General features: G+C 39.4%; 2 protein-coding genes across 7 annotated transcripts in view; both read left to right on the top strand.

Moving 5' to 3' along the window:
• Positions 1 to 19,094, top strand: part of runx1 (RUNX family transcription factor 1) — a 71,502-nt gene extending 52,408 nt beyond the window's left edge. For 3 of the 6 annotated variants that reach the window (XM_020587159.1, XM_020587160.1, XM_020587162.1), the window contains 6 exons: positions 2,286 to 2,442; positions 10,251 to 10,355; positions 12,231 to 12,434; positions 15,844 to 15,990; positions 16,078 to 16,553; positions 16,649 to 19,094. In XM_020587159.1, coding sequence (XP_020442815.1) covers positions 2,286 to 2,442; positions 10,251 to 10,355; positions 12,231 to 12,434; positions 15,844 to 15,990; positions 16,078 to 16,553; positions 16,649 to 16,747 — 1,188 coding nt within the window. In that variant the 3' untranslated portion in view covers positions 16,748 to 19,094. Of the gene's footprint in view, positions 1 to 2,285; positions 2,443 to 10,250; positions 10,356 to 12,230; positions 12,435 to 14,786; positions 15,208 to 15,843; positions 15,991 to 16,077 lie in introns of those variants that run through there. The other 3 variants (XM_020587161.1, XM_020587163.1, XM_020587164.1) reach the window with 2 other exon arrangements.
• A 1,203-nt stretch (positions 19,095 to 20,297) lies between these two features.
• The window catches only part of donson (DNA replication fork stabilization factor DONSON), a 20,811-nt gene continuing 15,036 nt past the window's right edge, over positions 20,298 to 26,072 (top strand). The window contains exons 1-4 of the mRNA XM_020587158.1: positions 20,298 to 20,900; positions 23,748 to 23,948; positions 24,046 to 24,224; positions 24,751 to 24,826. Of these exons, the coding sequence (XP_020442814.1) occupies positions 20,322 to 20,900; positions 23,748 to 23,948; positions 24,046 to 24,224; positions 24,751 to 24,826 (1,035 nt within the window). The 5' untranslated portion in view covers positions 20,298 to 20,321. The remainder of the gene's footprint in view (positions 20,901 to 23,747; positions 23,949 to 24,045; positions 24,225 to 24,750; positions 24,827 to 26,072) is intronic.

Below are 26,072 nucleotides of genomic sequence, written 5' to 3'. Positions count from 1 at the left end.
AATATAACAAAGAGTGAAAAATTTAAGGGGGTCTGAATACTTTTCGTACCCACTGTAGCTCCTCCAACGTGTCCTAGGTCTTCCCCGGGGCCTCCTCCTGGTGGGACATGCCTGGAACACCTCCCTAGGAAGGTGCCCAGGAGGCATCCGAAACAGATGCCCGAGCCACCTCAGCAGGCTCCTCTCGATGTGAAAGAGCAGCGGTTCTACTCTGAGCTCCACCTGAGTGACCGAGCTCTTCACCCTATCTCTAAGGGTGCGCCCAGCCACCCTGCAGAGAAAGCTCATTTCGGCCGCTTGTATCTTTCGGTCATGACCCAAAGCTCATGACCATAGGTGAGAGTAGGAACGTAGATCAACCAGTAAATCGAGAGCTTTGCCTTGCAGCTCAGCTCCTTCTTCACCACGACAGACTGGTACTGCAGAAGCTGCATCGATCCGCCTGTCAATCACATAAGAATCCATTCTCCAAATGAGTAATTTTACTATTGATACATTAAGTACATTTTGCATCCATTTATTTGACAGTTTTCCAGTTTACAGGGTTTTATAAACTCTAAAAAAGTGATGGGCTAATTTTTTTCCAGTGTATTCCCTCATGTATCAGTGTGGACGGCTTTCCTGCACTTTGAGACAAAATGCATTTGTGGAAAAGCAGCTTTTAGTGGCAAAACACAACTGATAGATTTATTGAGTTTTACACATTAGTGTTAGCACATGTGTGTGTGTGTGTGTGTGACTGAGTATGAGCTTGGTGCATTATGCATCATTATGGAGCATCATGAGTGGATGTCACTGCCTCTTACGGATAATGGAAGACTGTTATTATGAACACACACATATACACGTGTACATTTTATGCACATGCACAGGATGACAAACTTTAGGTGCACACGCAGGCATGATGTGTATGTATACACACACTGGCCATTAACTGAGAGTTTCCTGTTTCCTATTTCTCATTCATTTTTCTGGGAAAGTTTTATTCTCCATTGCTGCTGGTCTCTGTCTTGTCTGCTCAAGTGTGTGTGTTTTTTTTCTTGAATGTAAAGTATTTCCAATTCAAGACTTAGATTTTCAGACCCTGTGAGTCAGTGTCACTTTTTTATTATGAAAATTTTTTATTTGAACACATTCCGTTCAAGCTCACATCAATACTGTCACTGATGGATTAGTGGAATATCATTTAGCCTCACACTCAAGGAACAATACTTGGGGTGAGCTTTCCCTGCAAAACAACACCTTTGTGAGAATTTTAAGGAAGAAATTGAGGTTTAACTAAGAGGTTAACTGAAAAGTGGTAAATTCATTGTGGGTTGCGGTTAATCCCTACAGGAGCTCAGGGTTAAATGAGAAACCGTCCATAGTCTGCTGTGCTCATTTGCACAAGTGTGATTAGTGTTAATATGGAAATGAACCACCCTCGCTCTGCATTTGCATAGGTGTGAAAGGGAGTGTGCTCTCTAGTGCGCTGTCTCATATTTCCATTTTATATGTGTGTTTTGGGAGTTTTTTTTTCAGTAAGGAAAATGATTCACCTCATAATTTGCATTTTTTATGAGAAAAGCTCAGATAGTCTAAAACTGTTCATTTCTTTGTGGCCTTGTGTTTAGTTGTGGCCAATAAAACTGACCTAATGACCTGAAAGAGAACGTGCTGACCCTTTAACATTTCATGCCCGCCTTCATTCACTTTGGATCTACCAGGTTATATTGTATTAGTATAGTTATATCATATTCATGTAAAGTCAACTAACTAGCTTCCGTGGCTAATGTAACTTAGCTAATTCAGTTTGTCTTAGCTACGTTATCCATTTCTTTACTTGTAAACTCAGCTACATCCTGCTGTCTCTTGTTACCATTCACAAAAATTATTCCCTAGTAAATTTATAGCCTATTTCATGTATGCTTTGTGGAGGCTAACCTTATCATAGGCTGTAACTACCGTCCAGAGTTGGCGGTACAGAGAAATAACCAATCAGCAGTTTGATTAGCTTGGCGATGCTGCCAATCATGCACAAGTTCAACCAAACACTGACTGTTGGTGGACAGGTCATTCCTGTAGCCAGCTTACATTTCATTTTGAGATCAAGTCACTTCCGTTATTTTTACATTCATTCTGATATTATTCCGTAATAACACTTCCGCAAAAACATTTTGGCACTGTGCCTAAGCCTTTCTATGGTAGGGAAACCCCTAGCATTAAAATGGAAAATTGGAAAATATGCCTGGACATGCTGTAGGCCTACATCCACAACTTGTTTAATTTTTTCATTATGTCACAAGGTGGTTACCCTGGGCGACATCCCTGATGGCACCTTGGTAACAGTGATGGCAGGAAATGATGAGAACTACTCAGCAGAGCTTCGTAATGCCACGGCTGCCATCAAGAACCAAGTGGCTAGATTCAATGATCTCCGCTTTGTTGGCCGCAGTGGAAGAGGTACACACACATAAAAACACACAAATACAGTGAAAATATGAATGCAAATGATACAAAATAATCACATATGGGCTAAAATGGTACGAAGAGCACAACATAGACCTTTAAAGGATAAAGCCAGTCATTTTCAATATTAAAAGTATTTCAAACACTCCCCATACAGAGATTAAAATGAACAATGAACTGTCTTTACTCATGGGAAATGTCTGTCAGTTTGGCAGTCCTGGATAACCCTATATGTCTGCTCCATAAACCTCCGCTGTTGTTCAGAAATGATTACAAGCACATCAGTGAGACACCCCCTGTATGGGGAGTGTTTGAAACACTTAATATAAAAAATGACTGGTCTTATGTTTTAAAATGTTACATTAGTTGAAATGTAATAGATGTGCTTTGCACAAGTGCATAGCTTAGCATGGATAAATTAGGGGAAGTACATATGAATAAAAACAGTATTCAGCAACTTCCCTATAACACCCCATTCAACTTCTACCTCCCTCTGTCTTTAACTGCCACGGTTACTCTAAATCAGGTGCAGGCAAATGTCCAAACTTATCTATTTAAAACACCAGTCCTGTGTACACAAGCTCACACACATACATACACAAAACATATATAAGAATGACAAGCAGTCCCCAGCTGAATGGAAATATGGGTATAAATATCAATATGGGCAGATTCCACTGTCCTGCTGTTGAAAAATGAGCACATTAATAATTTATGTGCCGTAGAATTCAAATGAAGAAAGCTGAAGGGTAGAAATTTGTTTTCATGCAAATTTAACAGCACAGAATACAGTGAGGTTCATTTGCCCAGCATCACTATATATCAGGAGTATTGTGAGATACAAAACATGCTGGGAATTTTTTTTAAAGAAGCTTTATAGCTGGTGCAGAGTGGTTAATGCAGGAAATCCCTACCAAATGCCTTTAGTCATATATGTTCTAATTATTAACTGTATTATATATTTTCATTGCATCCCTTTCTTTCTAAACTAAGGGTAGAAAGAAAAGGGGGAGGGGCAAATGATGGTTAAACATCATTTACCTTGTTTATATAAAATATGTAAATAATATATTATATAAAATAATATAAAAGCTCTGTAATTTCCAAAAACAGCAGGTCACTATAGTTTCCTTAAACAGAGAATGTGAAGGTATATCTTTGGGAAGTATGTACTGTATTTACCTGCATACATTCTTGTTTTGTTTGGCTAAAAAGTTGCTTAAACCATTTAGATCTCACTTTACTGACTGTGGTATAGAATGGATAAGCTTAGCTGACTGTAGCTAACCCGTAGTGGACCTAGAGAGACGAGAGCGACAGACTGAAAAGTGTCTCTGCTCCCTGATCTCAGCTATCAGTTCAGGACCTAACACTAGCTAGTGGCTGTTGGCAGATAACACAAACACTGTAGATGAATTAATTTTGGTCCTGTCTGTGCTCAAACTGAACACTAAAATAGATGTTTGGATGCAGTTGAAGCATCCGCTACTGTATGCAATGTATACATTACATACAGTAATACAGTCTGTGATGGATAATGAGCATGATCTCACCAAAATGGCACATTTACCCCAAATTCAACATATATTGAGTGCTGCTTTGAGCTTGTGCATGGGATTTATTACTAACGTCTGGCCTGTCAGTTATGTTTCTCTCTCCTAATATGATGAGCGTAATGAGCTTAACGTAGATTTATAATGGAGGATACTATGTTGTTTCGAAAGCTTTTCCTCCCTGATTTCTGAAGGAAACTGACTACCTTAAGGATTTAATGAGTTGTATATCAAGCCACAAGTTGAGCAACTTCTCCACCTAAAACATTTAACTGTCATTAACTGTCCATGTAGGAAGTGGTTAGTTTAGCTGCCAACACCAATGAGTGGTTTAGTGGTTTGTCTAGTGGTTTCTCTGTGTGTGAGAACTAATGTAAAGGTTCTCAGACTTAGTTCATTAGTCACTCTTCCTTGTTCTGCAGAAGCACTTAGTTACACCACAAACACACAGTGATACACTTATGATTTGTGCAGTTTTTACATCAGCTTATAGCTACAATGTAGCAGTCATTTCTAGAAGGCAGTGTGAATTCATCTGTTTCACTTTCAAGGCCATGATTTCCACAGTCAGTTTTTAGTTAAACAGTTAAGATAAATCCTATTCTTAAATATGGGTTAACTGAACATTTCTGATAGAGTAAATAAAAATATATTTTTATAAGGTTTCACCTATACTACACTGCCTTATGTGATTGTATTGTGAACCTTCAAATTTGTGACACTCACTTTCCATCACAACACAGTCATTAACCTATATTTGTTTATTTTGTCAGATGACGTTATTCATAAAATAGTGCCTCAGTAGTCACCATTAAATGCAGCTGTCCATGAAGTACCGTTAAATGGGGGTCCTTTTCTCCAAAATGTTTTGTGAGCAGTGCTTACATGTAGATCACAAGTAGCAGCAGCATCACATTTCACAGATGAATGAATGCCACAGGGATCTTGATTGTGCTGGCTTTTGTTGGTTTGTTTATTTGCTGGTTTATTCACAGCATAAAAGATATGAATGGACTTTGATTAAATGTTTTGGAGAGGAAAGGTATGCTCCACGGAACAATCAGTTAGATTTTGGTGCTGATCCGGATCATCATCTGAATCCAGGATTTCTTTAAAGGATTCTTCACCTTTATGAGATAGGGCCAGTTTCAATATTTTTGCCTCTAATTACATTATGTCGACAGGGCCGGCCCAGGTTCTGTTGGTGCCCTAGGCAAGATTTTAGATCCCCCCTTAAAAAAATTTAGAAAATGCTGATTTTTTACTGATAAGTATTAACATAAATAAGTAGTAAATAATTTGTGATAATAAATAAATTTGACTTAGTCACCTGAAGAATCACACAAAAATTAAATTAGAAATTAAAGTGCAAATCAACAAAAAAGTGCAAAAAAATACTATTATATTCAGAATTACAGAACAGTTTCAAAGCTGAACACGCCTGGATTACTTTGCAGCAAAGTCATCAATGACTGCATCAAATGACAAATTCTGAGAAACATCATTATTGATGCTGTTGACAGCAAGTCCACTGAGATGCTCTTGGGCCATGGTAGACCTCAAGTAGGTCTTAATCAGCTTGAGCTTTGAAAAGTTCCTCTCTGCAGCTGCCACATTCACTGGGATAGTCACACTTATCCTCAGTGCCACCCACATCTACTGTATATTGTTCTTTTTTCTGTTCCTCTTCTTTGCGTCGCTTCCTGCCTTGTGCCCCTGATAATTTTCTTTTTTCACTTATTTTTTAAAAATGGCACTTTCAGAGCACATATTTTAACTGTGTGCTCCAACATCTGTCAATGCGTTATGATGATGCATTATAATTACGTCATGAAGCAGAAAGTGTTTAAATTAGTACAACATGTTTACAAATCTTATGGTTTTTAAATGATGTCAATTTTATTTTATTCTAACATTATTTTAATCACTACAGATCAATCAGTACTAAAATTGTTAACTGTCAGTAATTATTTTGCTTATGGGTGTAGGAGCACATGCTGGTCACAAAACAAAACTTTCATCCCCCCCCATTGCCACGGACTCATTTTGCGACCTAGGCAACTGCCTATTTCACCTATGCCCCGGGCCGGCCCTGTATGTCAACAATGCTTGGAAAAAATACTGCAAGATAGCATCCATATGGGATCTACCACACACCAAAGTCTGATCTGGATCCAAGTCATATTCTGGATCTCTTGATCTAGAATCTTCAAATTTATAGTGCTCATGGAAAACTTGCTACTGTGAGACAAAAAAATAATGCTGCCGATTAAGATCAAACTCTAGCTGAAACTCTGACTCAGAAGGGTGTCAGCAAATTTCACAGTAACTTTTGGAGATATGAGCTGGATCCTGAAGAAAATCACCTTTACTGAAATATTGTTTTTCTTGGATAACTTTCAAACCACTAATGATATCAGTGTGATTCCAAATGCTAGGCTTAGGTTTTCATGATCATGGACTCATATATATACACACACAGTATATATATATAAGAAAAAAAGGTGATGGCAGAGCACAAGAGGGGACAGGTTATGTTTAACCAGCTGAGACTCAGTACACTACCATGGACACACTGCAAACAGAGTGAATCTGCACTAAAATAAATGGCAGACAAACAAGCAAACTTGTCAATAGATGGTGTAATGTTTGTCAGGTCTGTGTTTCATATGGTGGTTCACCCTATTACCACTTTATGTGTGTGTGCTTATGTATGTCTGTGTGCACACTTGCAACCAGTTTTCCATCTTTCTTTTAGTTCCTCTTTTAAACAGGGCCAGTGTTTTTCTCTTTCACAATATCTGAATTTGTGTACGCAAACACACACACACAATGAGAGATGCTTTCTGATTCTTTCACTTTGTGAAATGCCTTGAGGGTTAAGACTTGGTTTTAAGGTTCACATTAGAATTAGGGTTAGGTGAAGAATTAGGGTTAGGCATTTAGTTCCAATGGTTACAGTTAGGGGCTAGGGGATACATTACGTCAATGAGTGTCCTCACAAAGACAGAACTTCAAGGACAAGTTGTATGTGTGTGTGTGTGTGTGCGCGCGTAGGTGTGTGAGTGGGATGCCACCGGCTGGCTGATAGACACAATAGAAACAAAGACCTCAGCTGTTCCCTCCTCCTCCTATCAGCCAGAATCTCTCACTATAAAGATCCTGCACAAAAACACAATCTGCGTTTCTCAATACTATGTATATTTATACTGCACATATACTGCTGTGAAATGTACAGTGGTGTGAAAAAGTATTTGCCCCCTTACTGATTTCTTATCTTTTTGCATGTTTGTCACACTGTAATGTTTCAGATCATCAAACAAATTTAAATATTAGTCAACGATAACACAAGTAAACACATCATGCAGTTTTTAAATGAAGGTTTTTATTATTAAGGGAAAACAAAATCCAAAACTATATAGCCCTGTGTGAACAAGTGTTTGCCCCCCTGTCAAAACACTGGTTTATCGCACCTGAGTTCAATTTCTCTAGCCACACCCAGGCCTGATTACTGCCACACCTGTTCGCAATCAAGAAATCACTTAAATAGGACCTGCCTGACAAAGTGAAGTAGACCAAAAGATCCTCAAAAGCTAGACATCATGCCGAGATCCAAAGAAATTCAAAACCAAATGAGAAAGAGAATAATTGAGCTCTATCAGTTTGGAAAAGGTTATAAAGCCATTTCTAAAGCTTTGGGACTGCAGCGAACCACAGTGAGAGCCATTATCCACAAATGGCGAAAACATGGAACAGTGGAGAACCTTCCCAGGAGTGGCCGGCCGACCAAAATTACCCCAAGAGCGCAGCGACAACTCATCCAAGAGGTCACAAAAGACCCCACAACAACATCCAAAGAACTGCAGGCCTCACTTGCCTCAGTTAAGGTGAGTGTTCATGACTCCACCATAAGAAAGAGACTGGGCAAAAATGGTTTGCATGGCAGAGTTCCAAGACGAAAACCACTGCTGAGCAAAAAGAACATAAAGGCTCGTCTCAGTTTTGCCAGAAAACATCTTGATGATCCCCAAGACTTTTGGAATAATACTCTGTGGACAGACGAGACAAAAGTTGAACTTTTTGGAAGGTGTGTGTCCCATTATGTGTGGCGTAAAAGTAACAGCGCATTTCAGAAAAAGAACATCATACAAACAGTAAAATATTGGTGGTGGTAGTGTGATGGTCTGGGGCTGTTTTGCTGCTTCAGGGCCTGGAAGACTTGCTGTGATAAATGGAACCCTGAATTCTGCTGTGTACCAAAATATCCTGAAGGAGAATGTCCGGCCATCCGTTTGTGACCTCAAGCTGAAGCGAACTTGGGTTCTGCAGCAGGACAATGATCCAAAGCACATCAGCAAGTCCACTTCTGAATGGCTGAAGAAAAACAAAATGAAGACTTTGGAGTGGCCTAGTCAAAGTCCTGACCTGAATCCAATTGAGATGCTGTGGCATGACCTTAAAAAGGCAGTTCATGCCCGAAAACCTTCCAATGTGGCTGACTTACAACAATTCTGCCAAGATGAGTGGGCCAAAATTCCTCCACAGCGCTGTGGCAGACTCATGGCAAGTTATCGAAAACGCTTGATTGCAGTTGTTGCTGCTAAGGGTGGCCCAACCAGTTATTCGGTTTAGGGGGCAAACACTTATTCACACAGGGCTTTGTAGTTTTGGATTTTGTTTTCCCTTAATAATAAAAACCTTCATTTAAAAACTGCATGATGTGTTTACTTGTGTTATCGTTGACTAATATTTAAATTTGTTTGATGATCTGAAACATTACAGTGTGACAAACATGCAAAAAGATAAGAAATCAGTAAGGGGGCAAATACTTTTTCACACCACTGTATATAATGCATATTGTGAACTGAGCTGTACACAGTATGTTCCCGATACTCTATCTGTATTAGTGGGACAAGTGCAGAGAAAAGAGAGACAGAGGGAAGTTTTCGATGATAACACTCTTGTGGCTATTAATATGGTACTGACAACCATCAAAACCCAAAATGCCACACTGTGCCCCATATGCTTATCTTGTTTGCCAAGTAAACAGAAGACCACAAGTAAACTGTAAAACATCAGAGAGTGCATTTGAACAAAATGTGCATCTCCATTATTATTAGCATCACTGCCTTAATCTGCCCCCTGTACTCTGTGAGGAAACTTGCATAAATACTTACTTCTAAGTAACAAATAAAAACTTGTAAAACTAAAGGAAGTTCAGCTGGTAACACAGTTCCACAATTACAGTCAGTTTGTGGCCCATGTAATAACATGTACATTTTTTTGGATTTGAATCATGTAAACTCTGGTTTCTTTGGTCAGTGAACTGCAGTCATCTTAGAACTGTTACACTGTGACCTCAACAGATTTTATATTGTTGTGGGACTTTGTCAGTTAAAAGCTAAGAGTATTAAAATTAAATCTTTCTTTGTTTTCTTAAGAATCAGGTACATTTATTATGGATGGGTATTTTAGGTCTCCCCAAAATTCAAAAGAACACAACTAATAGAAAATCCATTTGAAAAACACCCTGTTTTCAATTTTCCAAATGCCATATTTTCTATTTGGAAAACACAACATTTTCATTATTTTTTTTTATTGCACCACAAAATGGTACATTAACAGGAGAGAGGACAGGACATGGAAGGAAAGACAAAACATGTAGGGGGTTTTACATTTAGTTTGTGTGTATAATGTGGCTGTGTTCAACTCAACAAACAAATGTTGCATTAAATAAAATAAATGAGAGAATTAAAAATGAAATTATTTAATGAAAATTAAGTGATGTTTATTCATCACACATACTCTTAAACAATATGTCAAAGTCATCAGTGTTTTCAGCAATAACTGAATAGGAAAAAAACACAGACAAGCAGGGAGAGAGAGAGAGAGAAGTGAGATTAACACCTGGCACTACCCACAAAAGTGCCTGTTGTGTGTGCGTGTGTAGCATCAGACTGTCTGCACATGGTAACTTTATTCTGGTCCTGGCACACAACAGTGGTGGTCTGCATGTGTGTGTGATTGCAGCAAGTGCAGTGTTGAGTGAGCCCTACTTGGGAGAACAGGAGGGTGGAAAGAGAGAAGAAGAAATCTTAATACTAATGAACAAATTTTTCTTCCTGTTTTCCATTTTATTCTATATTCTGGTATCTTTTCTTTTTCTCATCCTCTCCTCATCTATCCTGCCCCTATGTCTTTTCCTGTATTTATTCCCTTTCACTTTTTTATCCTCCTTTTCTCTCTTAGGGAAGAGTTTCACTTTGACCATCACAGTGTTCACCAATCCCCCTCAGGTGGCCACATACCAGAGAGCCATTAAAATTACAGTGGACGGTCCTAGAGAGCCACGACGTGAGTTACACTGACACACAAATGCTGACTTTTTCCTTCTTGGTAGATAGTAACAAGTGGAGTCCCACGAGGATTAATTGTATGGAGACAAACTTGGTATTATCCATGTCCAGCAGGATGCAATCAGTCATCAACAATAAAGGCAGACAGAAAATATTAGAAAAACAAAAAACCAGAGGAACTTCTTCATAGTTCTTAGAACTACTGGACGAAGTACCCCCTTTTTGTGTGTCCACACAGAGGGACCAAGAACGATAACAGTTCATAGAATGCTGTTTCAAGGGAGTTCTTTAGCTCCTACTTCAGGGTAGGTACTCTACAAGTGCACTAACAATCATGAGTTACATACATATACACTAACTTCAAGGAACGCTAAATATCATTTTTAAAAACAGTGTCATGTGTATAGCCATCAGTAGTTATCACCAGTTGCATGGAGACCTGCAGTCCACCAATGGAAGCCTCTGCAGAGGATTAGTGGCTTCTTATATAATTAACATTAGCAACATATAAAGAAAGTACTTACAGGTAATATTGCTATGTGTTAACTGTTGTGAGCTTGTTGTCTTATCCGTAACAATCAGCTGGCTTAGAGCTAGGGTCCTACTGGTGGTGTGAATGCAAAAAGAAAAAAAAGCCTGAAGGTATGTAGTTGCTGGGGAGCTCCTCAGTAGGGTTGTCCCTAGAATTGTTTGGTCTGAAAGTGTCTAAAGACTGCGATATCTTTTTGTTGCAATTGGTTCTTAAAAGCAAACCTTGGTTAATTAGGTATTTTTAGTTATAAGTTAATTTACTTCTTTTTTGTTAGTTTTGAATAAAAACAAATGGAACTGTATTAAATGGACAAGATTTGTCATTTAAAATATCAATTATACACAAACATTTTAGTGATATTGACTAGGTTAGTGGTCACTTCTGATATATGTATACTGTATATACACACAGATAAGAAAAGCTTTCTTTTTTCATCCATGCCCACTGGAGTATGACAGCTGCATAGTAACTTTTTAGGAGCCAACAATTTATTATAAGCCAACAAGTGTATATAAAGAATATTGTTGCTTCTTGGTCACAATGGTGGTCTCTGTCAAAATCAGTTGAAAACCTCTGTTTTAAAGTTAATAAACCAAGTAACTATAAAATCATTGCAGACCGAACTCTTTGCTGAGTGAGTCAATAAGGAACCTGATGCAACACTGACTTCCTTTCCCACTCAATGTCATGAAACATGGGGATTTCTAAAGGCAGATGACAGCACAAAGAGAAAGCTATGTCATAAGAATAATACTCATTCATGTTAAACAGAAGCGATGTGAACTGAGCGACACTGGTCAGCACAGTCAGGGGAGACACAAGTTGACAGACAAATAGCAAGACTCCTGCCAGCTCTGCTCAGCTGTGAATAACCATCACTCATCTGTAACTCGCCCACACACACACACACACACACACACACACACACAGTATAAATATGCATACATGCACACTACCCCATTGGGAGGAAGTGCCTGTAACTGGAGCTCAGTCTCTGGTCTTTGAAGTGCAGCCAACACCACAGACAGTGTGACAGACCACCACACACAAACACACACACACACACACACACACACACACACAGACAGCCAGACCCCTAAGCAGCACCCATTGTCAGATTCCCAAATGCAATAGCAGACAGAGCGTGTTAACAAAGTCAGGACAATGTTATAGCCTGTGCTGAGTTATTACTGTTACTATACCTGGATTATGTAATCAGTAATCTGATGACAAATCACCCCTAGTTTTAGATTCAGTCTGCAGAAACTTGGTGTTGGGGCTTTATTATACTGTAAAGTAATCATCAGAAATAGCAACAATTTCCTCTAATCTCTCTTGCAGGTCATCGTCAGAAGATGGACGAGGGCAAACCTGGCTCTCTGGCTTTCTCTGAGAGATTAACAGAGCTGGAGCAGTTGAGACGGAGCTCGATGAGGGTGACACCTCCTCACCATCATCACCATCAGCATTCGGCTAATAGTCGCCAATCTGCAGCACTCAACTCTGCCACATTCTCCAGCCCCACACTCCCTCAGATAACCACTGGTAAGAGGCAAAAGCCAATGGTTACATTTATGTCAGCCTTTGAAGCTATTGTAAATTACACCTACCAAACACTGTCATCCTTATCCCTTCAAATGAAGCATTCACGTAGATCTTCAAAAATTACGATATATTCACAAGAATTACTCCCCAGACAAAGTTATAGCCTACTTCATGTGTTCTTTGTGGAAGCTAACCTTATCAATGGCTGTTAACTACTGTCCTGGGTTGATGGTACAGAGAAATATCCAATCAATTAACATTCACTCTGATATGTCGCCTTTTTTTAACTTCATTCATCTTAGGCGCTCCACAGAAACACTTAGATGCCACACCCAAGCCTTTCTATGGTAGGGTAAACCCTGAGAATTATAATAGAACTGGAGTTACAGCCAGGTAGTGTATAATATTATCTTGATACTAAAAAAAAAGGGTATGTTTACACATTCATTCATACAGAGCACTGATAGCAGTGAGCACAAGGTCTGCATTGTAATTGCTTGCTAGATGTCTGTTGCTGCAAAGAAGAAGACTACTCAGAGTGTTTATGGTTGTTGTCTCCACATTAAGCAAACATGACCAACATCAGGAACATGTGCAGTAAAGCTCAAGCTGCCAGTCATAGTTGTCCTCTGTGTTTATGTGTGTTTCCCAAACTTGTGCATTCAGCTCACATCAAACCTCATTGTTCTTGTGGTTTTAGTGAGATCCCCTGTGGTCTCTGTGTGTACTGTGAGTGTGTGATGCTGTGGATACACCAAAAGATAGTAACTGTTCCCCTTCTGCCTTCAGTGGTAGTGATGCTATGAGTGAGTATTTACGCATGCAAGCACAACTGCTGAAGGCAGTTAGAACCTGTTTTTTCTTACGTGAACATTTGCATGTGTGTGGTGTCTGTAAGTGAGGAAGCAAGTGAGGCCTTAAGGAGGAAATGAGAGTCAGCTAGCAGGAAGTGCTGTGTACTGTGAGAAAAAAAATATTAAAAGTAAATATATAACTTCAGAATTTGAAAGAAAAGCATCTTCTAATCACAATTTGATTTATTTTCAAGTGTTGTACACCACTGATATCATGCATATTACTGTATTAACTGTCATATTAATTAACACTGGCTGTGTAAGGGAAGCCTTGTATAATTTAGATTTCAATTTAAGGAATATTATACAATTGTGCAAATTGTCCTTTGACCTTTTTTTTCTGCCATTCCCCATCCATGATTGGACCCACAATTGAACCCTGTGGGACTCCACTTGTTATTATCTACCAAGAAGGAACAAGTCAACATTTGTGTGTGAGGGAAGGAGAAACAGAAAGGTAGCTTTCAGTGCTTCCTGATTTCTTTGTTTTTCTGATCATTCTACAAACGAAAACAACAGAATGAGAACAACAGAAATCAGTTATGAAGCCATTCAAGACTTCATTCCCTTCCCCCCTTGTTTACATTTCTCTTGACAATCTGTCCCATGCCCCTGCTAAGCTTTAATTTCTTTTTTGATTTGTCTTCCTTTCTTTCACTTCTCTAAAATGTCTAAGTAGTAAATACTTTATATATAGTTTCACTGTGTTTAAGTCGGTATGCATTTAATATGTATGGGTGTATGAACATTTGTGTTCATACTGTACACGTGTAGCAGTACTGTAAATGTACTCTGTTACACACTTTTAACAGACCCTGACAAAGGCTCTGTGCCAAAACGCATTGGTCTTTACATTAAAGTTGCTCTAAACACTGCAAGTATTTCCAGTACATTTTGCCCCAAGCTTCCTAACAGGTTCATGGTGCTACAATTGGTCTGCTGTATAGTTACCAGCCACTGTTGATTCTCCAGAGAAAAGCCATCACCGTGTAACAAATGACAGGTAGCTGTGAAAACTAACCACAACTTTTCATGAGCTAACCCAGTTTTCATCTTTGTGACAATACATTTTTAGACAATCCACTGGGTTTTTAAATGGCTTAGGTTACAAACCAACCCAAAAAGAAGCACTAAATCCTGGAGTTCATCTGAAAAAGTTGGTAATGCATAGTTTTCACGAAGTACCAGACTACAAATCTTTCTTATTCCAAATCACATGATATGCATGCCACAAAAATTCCTTGAGTTTTTTTGCAATGTTAGTAAGTCTACAACACCAACTAAAACCATTTAATAATAATAAATTGAACAAATATTTTAAATATTGATCAGTTTTTAAACAAATATGCAACCAGTCTGACTGCATCATGTCAGAAGTCAATGACACTGACTGCACTAGGCCTCATTTTAATAGAGATAAATGTCACATTATTTTTGAAATTAACCAGAAAACAGCACAAAATTGATTTCTATGTGTTGTACTTCTGTTTACAAACAGCCAGCCATTTCTGTGACCCCTGGCCCACAGAAGTGCACTCTGCCCAGGGAGGGCAGCCAGGAAAGGACGGGGCTTGGCACAGGGCCTTGGCTTTACCACCACACACACACACACACACACACCCACACACCCACGTCAGTGCTTAGGCCAGCACTTGGCAAGAATTTAAAAGCCTTCATTGACATCTTGGCTGCTGTGTACAGTTTGCTGACTCATCTGTCTGCACATACGTACACACTCTGGTCTGTAAGTCTGTGGGTGATCAGTGCTAGTTATTAGACTGTGGGGAAAAAGACAGGATTGAATGAAAGAACTCACACACAGCCCTCCCCTTCATCTATTCACCCCCATACCAAGCTAATTGCTTCCTTTCCCCTATCTCTCTTTCTTCTGTTTCTTTCACTATCACCAGCTTCTGTGTCAAGACAAAGTAGCGCATTCTGCATAAATCATGCATTTAAACATTTTATTATATATTTATAATATAATATATAATATGCATTTCTGAGCATTTTTCATTTGCTGAAAAAAGTTGTGGGATACTATAGAAGAGGATTAGGGCCATTGTAATATTAAGTTCTGACTTTTTTCTCAAAATTCAGACTTTAAAGTATGTTTTTAAAAGTCAAAATTGTGAGTTTAAAGTCAGAACTCAATTTTTTTTTCTTTCTTTTTTTTTTTTTTTTTTTTTTTACAGTGGCCCTAATCCTTTTCTGTAGGATATATTCATAACCTCTGGGAAAAGCCTCAAATACTTTTGAGTAGCATTATGGGAATTGTAGGATCAAGTTTATTTGGAGCTTGACCCATATTAAAAGTCAGGATATCTCTGCCTCTTCTGCTTCAATTTCAACCATTCTTTTTAAAATCTCTCTCTTTATAGAGATATAATACTAATTTTCTGAAGTACCCCCTCGGGAAATAAAGATGGCTTCTGCAGCACAGGGCAGGCTCAACCAGAAACAACCTCTCACAACTTTCAAATTACAGTGATAAAAAAAAAACTGCTGGTTCAAAGCTCTGAAGGTTTCAATGATTAATCTCTCACCTCTCTCAGACTCCAGACAGATGCAGCCATCTCCATCTTGGTCCTATGACCAATCATATCCCTACCTTGGCCAAATAACAACACCCACTGTGCACACAGCCAATCCCCTTTCACCTAATCGCTCTTCACTCAGTGAATTATCTTCACGACTCACAGGTAACACACACCAAGTATGGACACACACAGAACAGAAATAAGTGAGAAAATAAGTGTTTTGTAACCCTTGACCATTGCCCTCCTCAGGTCCTGACCTCACAGCCTTCAGCGACCCCAGGATGACCTTAGAGCGACCTTTCACTTCCCTTCCTTCCCTGCCTGACTCCCGCTTCTCTGACCCGCGGGTCCACTATCCTCCAACAGCGGCTGCATTCACCTACAACCCTTCCCACAACCCTGTCTCCAACAGTGCCCTTGGCATCACCATGGCAACAGCCATGGCGACTACCCCAGCTGGGAGATATCACACCTACCTGCCTCCTCCTTATCCTGCAAACACCCCCCACCAGGGTCAGAATGGGCCATTCCAGTCCACCTCCTCACCCTATCACCTGTACTACTCCACCGCTGCAGGATCATACCAGTTCTCCATGATGGCCGGAGGAGGTAGCAGTGATTCACGCTCCCCACCAAGGATCCTACCACCCTGCACCAATGCCTCCACAGGCTCATCCCTCCTGCACCCTACTTTGCCCAGTCAGAATGAAGGAATAGGTGTAGAGGTGGAATCCAGCCACAGTAGCTCCCCAACAAACATGGCAACTGCTGAAGCTGTCTGGAGACCTTACTGAATCAGAATGAAGGAGTGGGTGTAGAGGTGGAATCCAGCCACAGTAGCTCCCCAACAAACATGGCAGCTGCTGAAGCTGTCTGGGAGACCTTACTGAACCAGGACACACTGGATGGGACCTACTGAACATGTGATGGTGGACACTGAACACCACTGAGCGCATAGTCAAAAATACATTCTGACGAACTGACATGAGGGATAACAAAAGTCCAGCAACACTTGCAGTGTTTTGAGCAACTTCAATAAGAAGACCAACACCTTTATACACTGAAGGTTGGTCTTCTTGTTAAAGCTGCTCGAAACACTGCGAGTGTTGCTGAACTTTTTGTTTTCCAGTTTGTTTTTCTTTGTATGTGCATCTTGGCAGTGGCTGGAGTTGTGCCAGAACTTTTTGCTGTATCTAGAGTGACATGAGGGGCCATAATACAGATAACACTCAAATTGAACCCACAACTCCTGCTTATAGTTAAGGGATTTTTCAATTGTCAACAAATTCCATGAAAGGACCCAAACCTACAGTATATGGTCACAAATACTGTGTATAATTTATTCCTTTTTTATTGTGTATAGACAGGGTAGGTTCTCTGTGAGGCTGCCTCTCTTTTGCAGGAGCACCCTGGAAGCTGCCTAGTACAACCATAATTTGACCTGCTGGCCACTGAGCAGCTAGGGGTTAAATGGTATTAACTTTGCTCCATGGTGTTAATGAGTTAGGGGAAAGCGTGGCTACATTTCTGACCGAGCGGCAACCTCCGAGGCTGACAAATGGAGCCAACGCCTAAGTGTTAAAACACGAATGTCTATTTGACCCTGGGTCCAAAAGGGAGTCTGTCTCCATAGACTCCCATGTTCACCTATTTAAATTATATTAAGGTTAAGAGTTATGTATAATTAGGGGCATGACTATTTTGAGTGACAGGCAGGAGGGTCCTGGCTGTTAGCTGTCTAGCCAGCTCCACTCACGCTCATTACTTTGCCCAGTTTTGGAACAGCCAGAGTTAGGTGGAGTGCATCATTACCATGATGGCGACCGTCAGACTTGAGCTTCAAAATTGCCTTTCAGAAAGCCAAGGGGTGACATCATGGTCGATTTGTCCCCTAGATTTAATTCTGCCACTCTGGGTATTGAACTAGTGACCTTCTGGTCATAAGCTAGCTTCCATAACCTTTAGGCCGGTGACTCAGAAAACAGCCCATTACTGCAGTTTTAAAAAAAAAATGCTACTCAATAGTAAGGAAAGAAATAATGAATTCTTGGTAACATTTTTCAGCCACAGATTAATTCACATTTGGTGTACTACTGAGTCCAACAGTGGCACAGAAGAGATATGAGTTTGTGGATACAGACAGTACTTGTTAGTAGCATAAATTCATTGTTGGCTTTGGTCTGGACGTGGGACTGGAACGCGAATATAGACAGACTTATCCTTCAAGGGAGATAGTCAAATTCAAACTTAGGCATGTACCATAATGTTTGGTTGAAGAAAACTGCATTTTCTGACAAGATAAATTATTTTACTTTTTTCCCCAATCAATGCTCCCAAGAACAACTGCTAGTTAATAACTGATGGGAACTTCAACACATCAACAGTGAGCATGGAGAAAACAAAATCCATAAAATCCATAAAAGCTCTATATTGGTTGTCACCTACTGAAACACCCCACCCTCACCACCACCAACAACTGAGTGTGGTGAGTGGACCAACTCAGTAAGAGACACAGGACTCCATAGATGATCTATGAAATCAAGGCCACAAGTGGAGAGAAGCAGGGTCACATTTTGGTATTACACTGACAAAGCGTGTCCAGTAGCACTGGACTAATCTCTGTTGAGCTTCCTTTGTAAAAATAAATGTTGTTGGTGTTGTGAATAGATGATTTGCTCATGCCAAATACTTTGGTAACCTGTTTGCGTTTATCATCACCCCTACATCTATCTTTGTTTCCCCTCTACTCCTCTCATTCTTGGTTGACATTTGTTAGAGCTGAGTGTATCACCTCCCGAAGAAATAATGATGTTTTTCATAGCCCCTGTAACCTAGACTTTACCCCAGATTACATACTTATCCCCCATCCATCAAAATAATTGACAGGTCTTAACTATCATCAGGTTTTTATTGTCCTTATTTTTAGCAACTGTTCCATTTTACATTTAGATTACATTCATTCACCAGATGATTTGAGTCCCTGTTATTTTATATATCAAGCAAAATTTGGGGCTCAGTGTCTTACCGAAGGGCACCAACATGAAGGGCTTGAAGTGTCCTTGACACTGATCCCTAGACTGCTCTACACAGGTTAAGAAAGATGACTGAGTACATATTTATTACAGAGTGCCCAAACCAAACTGGATTCTACTGAGAGGCTTTGGTCAGGTTTCTCAAGTTGAAGGTGACTGATTTTGGCTTCCAAACCCTGAGAACACTGAGAAATCACCACAGTATGAAGACACACAATAGTTTTATTTTGTCATTGTTGACAGTGCACATTTGGTTTATGATTTATATAAACATTCTTGTGAAGAAAATACAGCTGTTGTCCTGTGGTTACTTGTCATCTTGTTCTTCAATTTTTCTCTTTATATAAAATTCTCCCCAACTGACACCCAAGTGCCACTCACAAACATAAATACGCATGCACAGACACATCATCCTTTGCTATTCCTGAACCTGAAGGAATTTCTATAAGCACTGCTTTGATGCTTAAGGCACTCGTTTTCTCTCTTTTAGGCAACCAACAAAAATTAAAATTGATTTCCTAAGAGCAGCCATCATTTGGCGCTTGGCTGAGCTTCAGATGTGATTGATGACCCAAAGTAATGACAAATGAGGGAGAAATTAACAGGGAGTCAGAATTTATATAATGTTCTATTAATCACTGTGACAAGGGTACAGAGGTGGTGATGTCAAGGGGGCTGCAAACAACTCCAGCTCCATGAAGGACAACTGATTTATTTATTTATCTATGCATAACTGAGATATTAAAACCAAAGTTAAAATAAAAGACAAATTACCTGAAAACTATGCACATTATACAAAAACGCATGAACTTAATCTGAAAACATTTAGTTTATACCAGTTTTTTAATGATAAACTAAACATAAAAGAGAACTAGCTTCTTAATACATGACATGACTGAATATCACTTTCGCTTTTTCCCGTTTAGGGGTCGCCACAGCACATTATACAAAAACGCATGAACTTAATCTGAAAACATTTAGTTTATACCAGTTTATTAATGATAAACTAAATATAAAAGAGAACTAGCTTCTTAATACATGACATGACTGAATGTCACTTCCGCTTTTTCCGTTTAGGGGTCGCCACAGCGAATCATCATACTGACGACTCGCATGTTGACATTTGGACACCCTTCCTGACGCGACCCTGATTCGAACCCGGGCCGCAGCGGCGAGAGCGTTGCGCCTTAACTACGCGCCTAACAGGAACTATACATGATATACTGTATTTAAACCGGCTGTAAACTCACCACACATGTATTAACGGTACTATAGCTTATATTTCATTTTCCGTTTAAGTACGACATACAATTAATGTTACAAATACAAATGTGTCACTTCTTTTCATGGCATTTGAAGTGTCTTGACTTAGTCAAATCATGGTGAAAACCGCATAATTTTCTTTTAGAAATTATCAGAATATAGTGGCCCAACTCTGAGAACGGTAACGCCCATCTTCCCATGAGAAAAAAAACGCAACACGAGCGGGGCCCTTGCGTCATCACGCTACGCGCCAAATGTAATCGCTGCGGAAGGGGTAACAACAGTGGAGCATTTGTTTTTGAAGTTTTGTCATTGCATTTCGGATATTGTGCTAAACTGTCCATCTTAAGTATGTCTCAGCAGGCAGGATATTCGCCGAGCTTCAAGCTACCGGCTGAAATTATGCGAATAAGGAGGAAACGAGCCCGAAGTAATACCGGTGACTTCTGTAGCCCAAGCGGCCAGGATTCCTCTAGCAGTCCCGTACAAAGCGGCTCATCTTCGGCATTCGTTCGACCTTTCTCCCCGGGACCACCTTTTAACAGCCCGAATCGCTCTGTCGGTGGAATAAAACGCAGAAACCCATTCGCAAATACTGAAAATGCTGACAGCCCTAAAAAGAAACTTATTACTTATAACGACGACAAGGATACCGAATGTTCCGCAAGTTACCACATAAACAAATCAGCAGAGAAGGAGGGGGATGAGGACATGTCAACAAATTCACCTTTTAGTGCAAGTTTGTCCAGGGCAGAAACACTGGATACTCCTAGCAAGGTTAGTTACAACAGTATGACTCGGCACGTCAATGCGGAGAGAGGAGGTCCCCGAATGAAAAAATCCCTCAATGGCCGGTGTGTTTACGTAGTTTCTACATTAAGGATAGCAGCATAGAGGCGAAACATTATTTGCTGTGTGTTTGTAGCGAACAATAAATCACACAAGAACACACATTTGCAGTGTGAGTTATAACTGTCAAACTCAATTCATGCTAAATACATTAAGACTGCAAGACTATGGCCTCCATTCAGTTCATTAACACTATATTCAGTATATTACAGCAATACATTTAAAGCACACCAGAGACTATATAATGCAGTAACGTTAAATAAGCATGTTCTTACCTTCCGTTATTTAAAAACAGCCTATAACGCAGTCATGGCACAGGAGGCCTCTTTCATGTTATTCCGTGCTCTGCTTTTGTCCAATGTCCATTTGACATGCTTGACCTCGTCTTCAGACTGGCTTGTACAGGCCTTTTCATTAACAGTTGTAGGCGTTAAAACTAGATCCAGCTTGGCCTGTTAAGCTTCAGTTTCTAACTATCTTCACCCTGCTGCAACTTGACATACTTAAGCAAATTCACCGTCTTTTTCGCATTTCCACTCCATGGCTAAAAGTTACACCTGTGCACCTGACCCAATGTGACCTCCGCGTGCGGGTTACGTTGTGACGTATTTAGCCTAATTGCCTGTTTTGTTGTATTTAACCATTCTATTTGTATTGATGCTGATTCAGTATCCACACCTTGTTTTCCTGGTCTTTATTATTGTATGGATGCTGATTCAGCATCCATACTATGTTATCCTGATCTTTATTATTCTGGTTTCTTCCATCCGTTTTTTGGCACTTAATTTTTTCAGCATACTTTCAGCTATGAAAACCATTTAGGTATCGACATGTTCATCGATTTAAGGACATTTATGCTATTATTTTTTTTGTTTCTAACCTTTATACTTTTTTAACTATTTAGTGTATTTCAGCAAAATTTTGCCCATTCAAATCAATGGGAAAATTTTACTTCAGCATACTTTCAGCTATTTCAGCTATCAGAATGTTCAGCTCTTCAAGGACATTCATGCTTCTCTTCAGAATTTTTCTAAACTTCATACTTTAAAAATATTTAGCTTTATTTTGAAAATCTTGCCCTATTCAAATGAATGGGAAAATTCAACCTCAGCATATTTTCAGCCCTTTCAGCTATCAAAATGTTCAACTCTTCAAGGACATTCATGCTTCTCTTCAGAAGTTTTCTGAACTTCAATTTTTTTTAAATATTTAGCTTTATTTTGAAAAATTTGCCCCATTCAAATGACTGGGAAAATTCTTCAGCACACTTTCAACTATTTCAGCTTTCAAAATGTTCAGCTCTTCAAGGACATTCATGCTGCTATTCGGAACTTTAGTAAACTTCATACTTTTAAAATATTTAGATTTATTTTGAAAATCTTGCCCCATTGAAATGAATGGGAAACTTCTACTTCAGCATACTTTCAGCTATTTCAGCTATCAAAATGTTCAGGTCTTCAAGGACATTCATGCTTCTCTTCAGAAGTTTTCTGAACTTCAAATTTTAAAAACATTTAGCTTTATTTTGAAAATCTTACCCCATTCAAATAAATGGGGAAATTCAAACTTCAGCATACTTTCAGCTAGCATAAGCATTCAGGTGTCAAAATGTTTAGCATTTTCAGGGCAATTTTTAGCACTCAGCATCCATACGCATTTTCTTCCAAAAATGCAATTTTTTAGTTATAGTCTAATATACTGTTGTGAAAGACTACTTGTACCAAAAGTAGTAGACTTTACCAGGGGTGTCTAACTCAGTGGCACAGGGGGCCAAAACTCAAAGCACACTTTAGGCTGCGGGCCGAACAGGTTAAAAATTTATTGAACAGACTAAAACTAAACTTTTTTTTTTTTACATAATATGAATCAAAACAGGCAGGATACAATATTCCAAAATAAATTAATTTAAAATCAGCAACCGTATTTCTGCTAAGGTTTACATTTGCAAGCAAACACCTGCTTTTTGTCTCGACACAAGATGTCGCACACTTTCATCATGCAGCTCTTCAGAAACTCTCCCTCGGTAAATGGCTGGGCTGATTTGCTATGTCCTCTGCCACAATAAAACTTGCTTTCACAGTAGCTTCAGCTGCTTTGGTGAAAACGTCTGCTGTGATGTCAGATTCCTCTTCAACTCCTCTACCTTCTGTAGCTTCTGCTCTGCATTCACGTTTTTCAGCTTGTCCTGATGTTTTGTCTCGTAGTGCCATCTTAGGTTATATTCCTTAATTACAGCCACATTAGCTCCACAAATAAGACACACGTTTGCGCTGCATTATGGGATTTGTAGTTTGTGTGTTATCGGCGCTTCATATCGCCGGGCCATTAAAAAGGATTTATAAAATGATCTTGCGGGCCAGATGTAATTGTACGCCGGCCTTGAGTTTGACATGTGTGCCTTAGGCCTTTTATATGTAATTCATATATTCAATTTCTTTCATACCGTATGTAAATGATGTGCGGGTGTTTTGCCAGGTTATGCTATCTATCCTGACTGCGACCTACGCCTCACAAAGTTGTCAGGGATGGGGGCGGGGCTAGTGCATCCATAGACCGCTACTAAGGAGGCACATCTCCACAAAGTAGCACATTTTGAAAGTCTGTCAGCCTGTCGGTCAAAATAGGTGCCTGTCACAATTTGAGATGTCCCAGTGTTCTGTCGATCCATGCTACCTTTCGATTTGTGCTATACAAAGTGTTTCTCTAGATCTTTCCTATTGTTCTCTTTGTATGTGCTCAGTGGTTTAAATACATGTTAAAAATGTCTGTTCCCAGAGTCCCCAGGCCATCGCTCCTGCCTCCATAGTTCCTCCTGTTTGCACAGAGTATCCAGCAGACTGGAGCCTGAAGACTCGCCTCCTCTTCACCTCCCCACTCTCCCTATCATGGGCTGAGCATCCCAAAGCCCAGGAGGAAGCTCTGGGGCTCAGCCAGCACTGCAGAGCTCAGTTTAGCGCCCTGCCTCCCAGTCTACAAGTAAAAATTTGTCATGGCACATTACATTGGAGTGATGGATTTTAATCTCAAGTGCCATGTTTAGTGAGAATTATTTCTGTCTGTTCCCCTTTCGCAGGATCCCAGGTTCTGTTCAGAGCTTCGTTGTGCCTTTCTCCAGAGTCTGGTGTACTGGCAGCATCCCTCCCTGCCCTGGATTTCTCTGTTTCCTAGGATCAATGCTGAGAGGAGCTTTAGTGGGAAGATCACCCCCTGGGCACAAGACACAGCACTGCAGCAGAGCCTAATGAATGAATGGTGAGGCTAGAGATATTAGTTTTAGCTGCACTAGCATCATGGGTCAGAAGAGTTAAAGTTGGTCGGTCCATCCATCAGTGTAATACTTTGATCCAAGCTGGTTTGATGCTGACTCCCAGCCAGGATTTTTTGGCTACTCATAATTTTCACATGATATCACATCGTTATAGGACTGCCCACCTTGATCCTGAAACTAACAACCCATGGATCAACTTTAGGTAGCTAGTTAACACTTTATCAATGAAGAGTCCTTCACTTCCTAAATGGCAGCATTATTGTCCCATCCACATCAAAAATAAATCTAGTTGTCAGGGTTTCCCTACCATATAAAGGTTTAAGAACACCTAAGCACCTAAATGTTTTTGTGTTGTGCCTAAGCTGAATGAATGTAAAACGTATCTGTAGATACATCTGCAGAAATGTCCTGTAACAAGCAGGAGTGAGAACACAGAGTCAGCTCAGCGTCTTTGTTTAGTTTCCCTCAGAATGATGGCTTCACAGCACTCTGTTTCTCTCTCCCCCACAGGTCCATCAGTCTGTCTTCTCTCTACAGTTTATTGAAAGCCAGGCTGTGTCCTTACTTCTACCTCTGCTCCTATCAGGTTTGTTTTTTATTTGTCATTTGGGAGCTGAGGCCTATTTGGACTGTAGCTATCTCGTTACAGCTAATTGTATGGATGCTGATTCAGCATCCATACCATGTTATCCAATTATTGCATGGATACTGAGTCAGCATCCATACCGCATCCATACCTTGTTTTCTAAATCTTTATTATTATTATTATTGTATGGATGTTGACTCAGCATCCATACAATAATATGTGCAAGTTACACCACAGTCTTAAACACCTCAAGCTCAATATTTCTACAGTGGAAAGTAATACTGCTAAAATAAAAAAAAAATAAAAAAAATTAGATTATGAGGAATAACCTGTTTTCAGTTTAAGCTTGGTCATTTTGTACAAGAGCCCAAATTACAGAATACGTTTGTTAGTTTCACAGGTTATGTTGGTTAGGGGTTCATTTACGAATTGTCTAATCACTACCACTTTAACTATTTTAAGTCAGTTGGTATCTGTTAACTGCTGTTAACTACTTAAATATATATCACACTAAATAGTTAGACATTATGATCTTTTGAACCTTAGCTTCAAGAATTTTTTTCTAATCAAACCTTTTTAAATTTTAAAATGTGAAATTTGTACACAGTTTAAAAACTAATTTTATCAACAGAGTTATTACAGTTTTTATCATTTAGAATATTGAGTCATTCCATTTAAAAGCTTTTCACATTGTAGTTACACCTGGGTTAATACCTCATTAGTTCACAGTTTCAGAGAGACCATCAAGATCACCATGGGGAAAATTGTTTCTCAGTCAAATCATAGTGATGTTGATATTGTGAAGACTGCTTTGAAAAATCAGAGCATAGATTTCACAATGTGAAATTTTGCTATTTCAGGTATTGTTACAATATATGACTGCTGTGTATTCCAAAGGTTGACATTAGCCCAAGGATAAAACACACAAATGTTCAGCTCTTTGAGGACATTCATGCTTCTATGCAGAATTTTTCTAAACTTCAAGCACATGCTTTTCAAAATTTAAAGTGTTTATTTTGTCATATGCAGTTAGGAAACGTGTTTCCCTGTACAATGAAATTCTTACTTTGCTGTCCACATGAATGCCACAAAACACAAATGAAATATAAAGTAGATAAATAAGTAACAAAATCTAAGGCACTTTAACAGCAACAGATGCAGCAATATAATAAAAAAATAAGACCTGAGCTCTAGTTTCATATGCATTTTTTATTTCTCTTTGCTATTTGGGCTTATTGGAACCTGA

Source organism: Monopterus albus, unplaced genomic scaffold, assembly GCF_001952655.1.
Source record: "Monopterus albus unplaced genomic scaffold, M_albus_1.0 scaffold441.1, whole genome shotgun sequence".
NCBI lineage: Eukaryota > Metazoa > Chordata > Actinopteri > Synbranchiformes > Synbranchidae > Monopterus > Monopterus albus.
The sequence above is the reverse complement of the archived record's forward strand: the minus strand, read 5'-3'. Positions and strand labels throughout refer to the sequence as shown.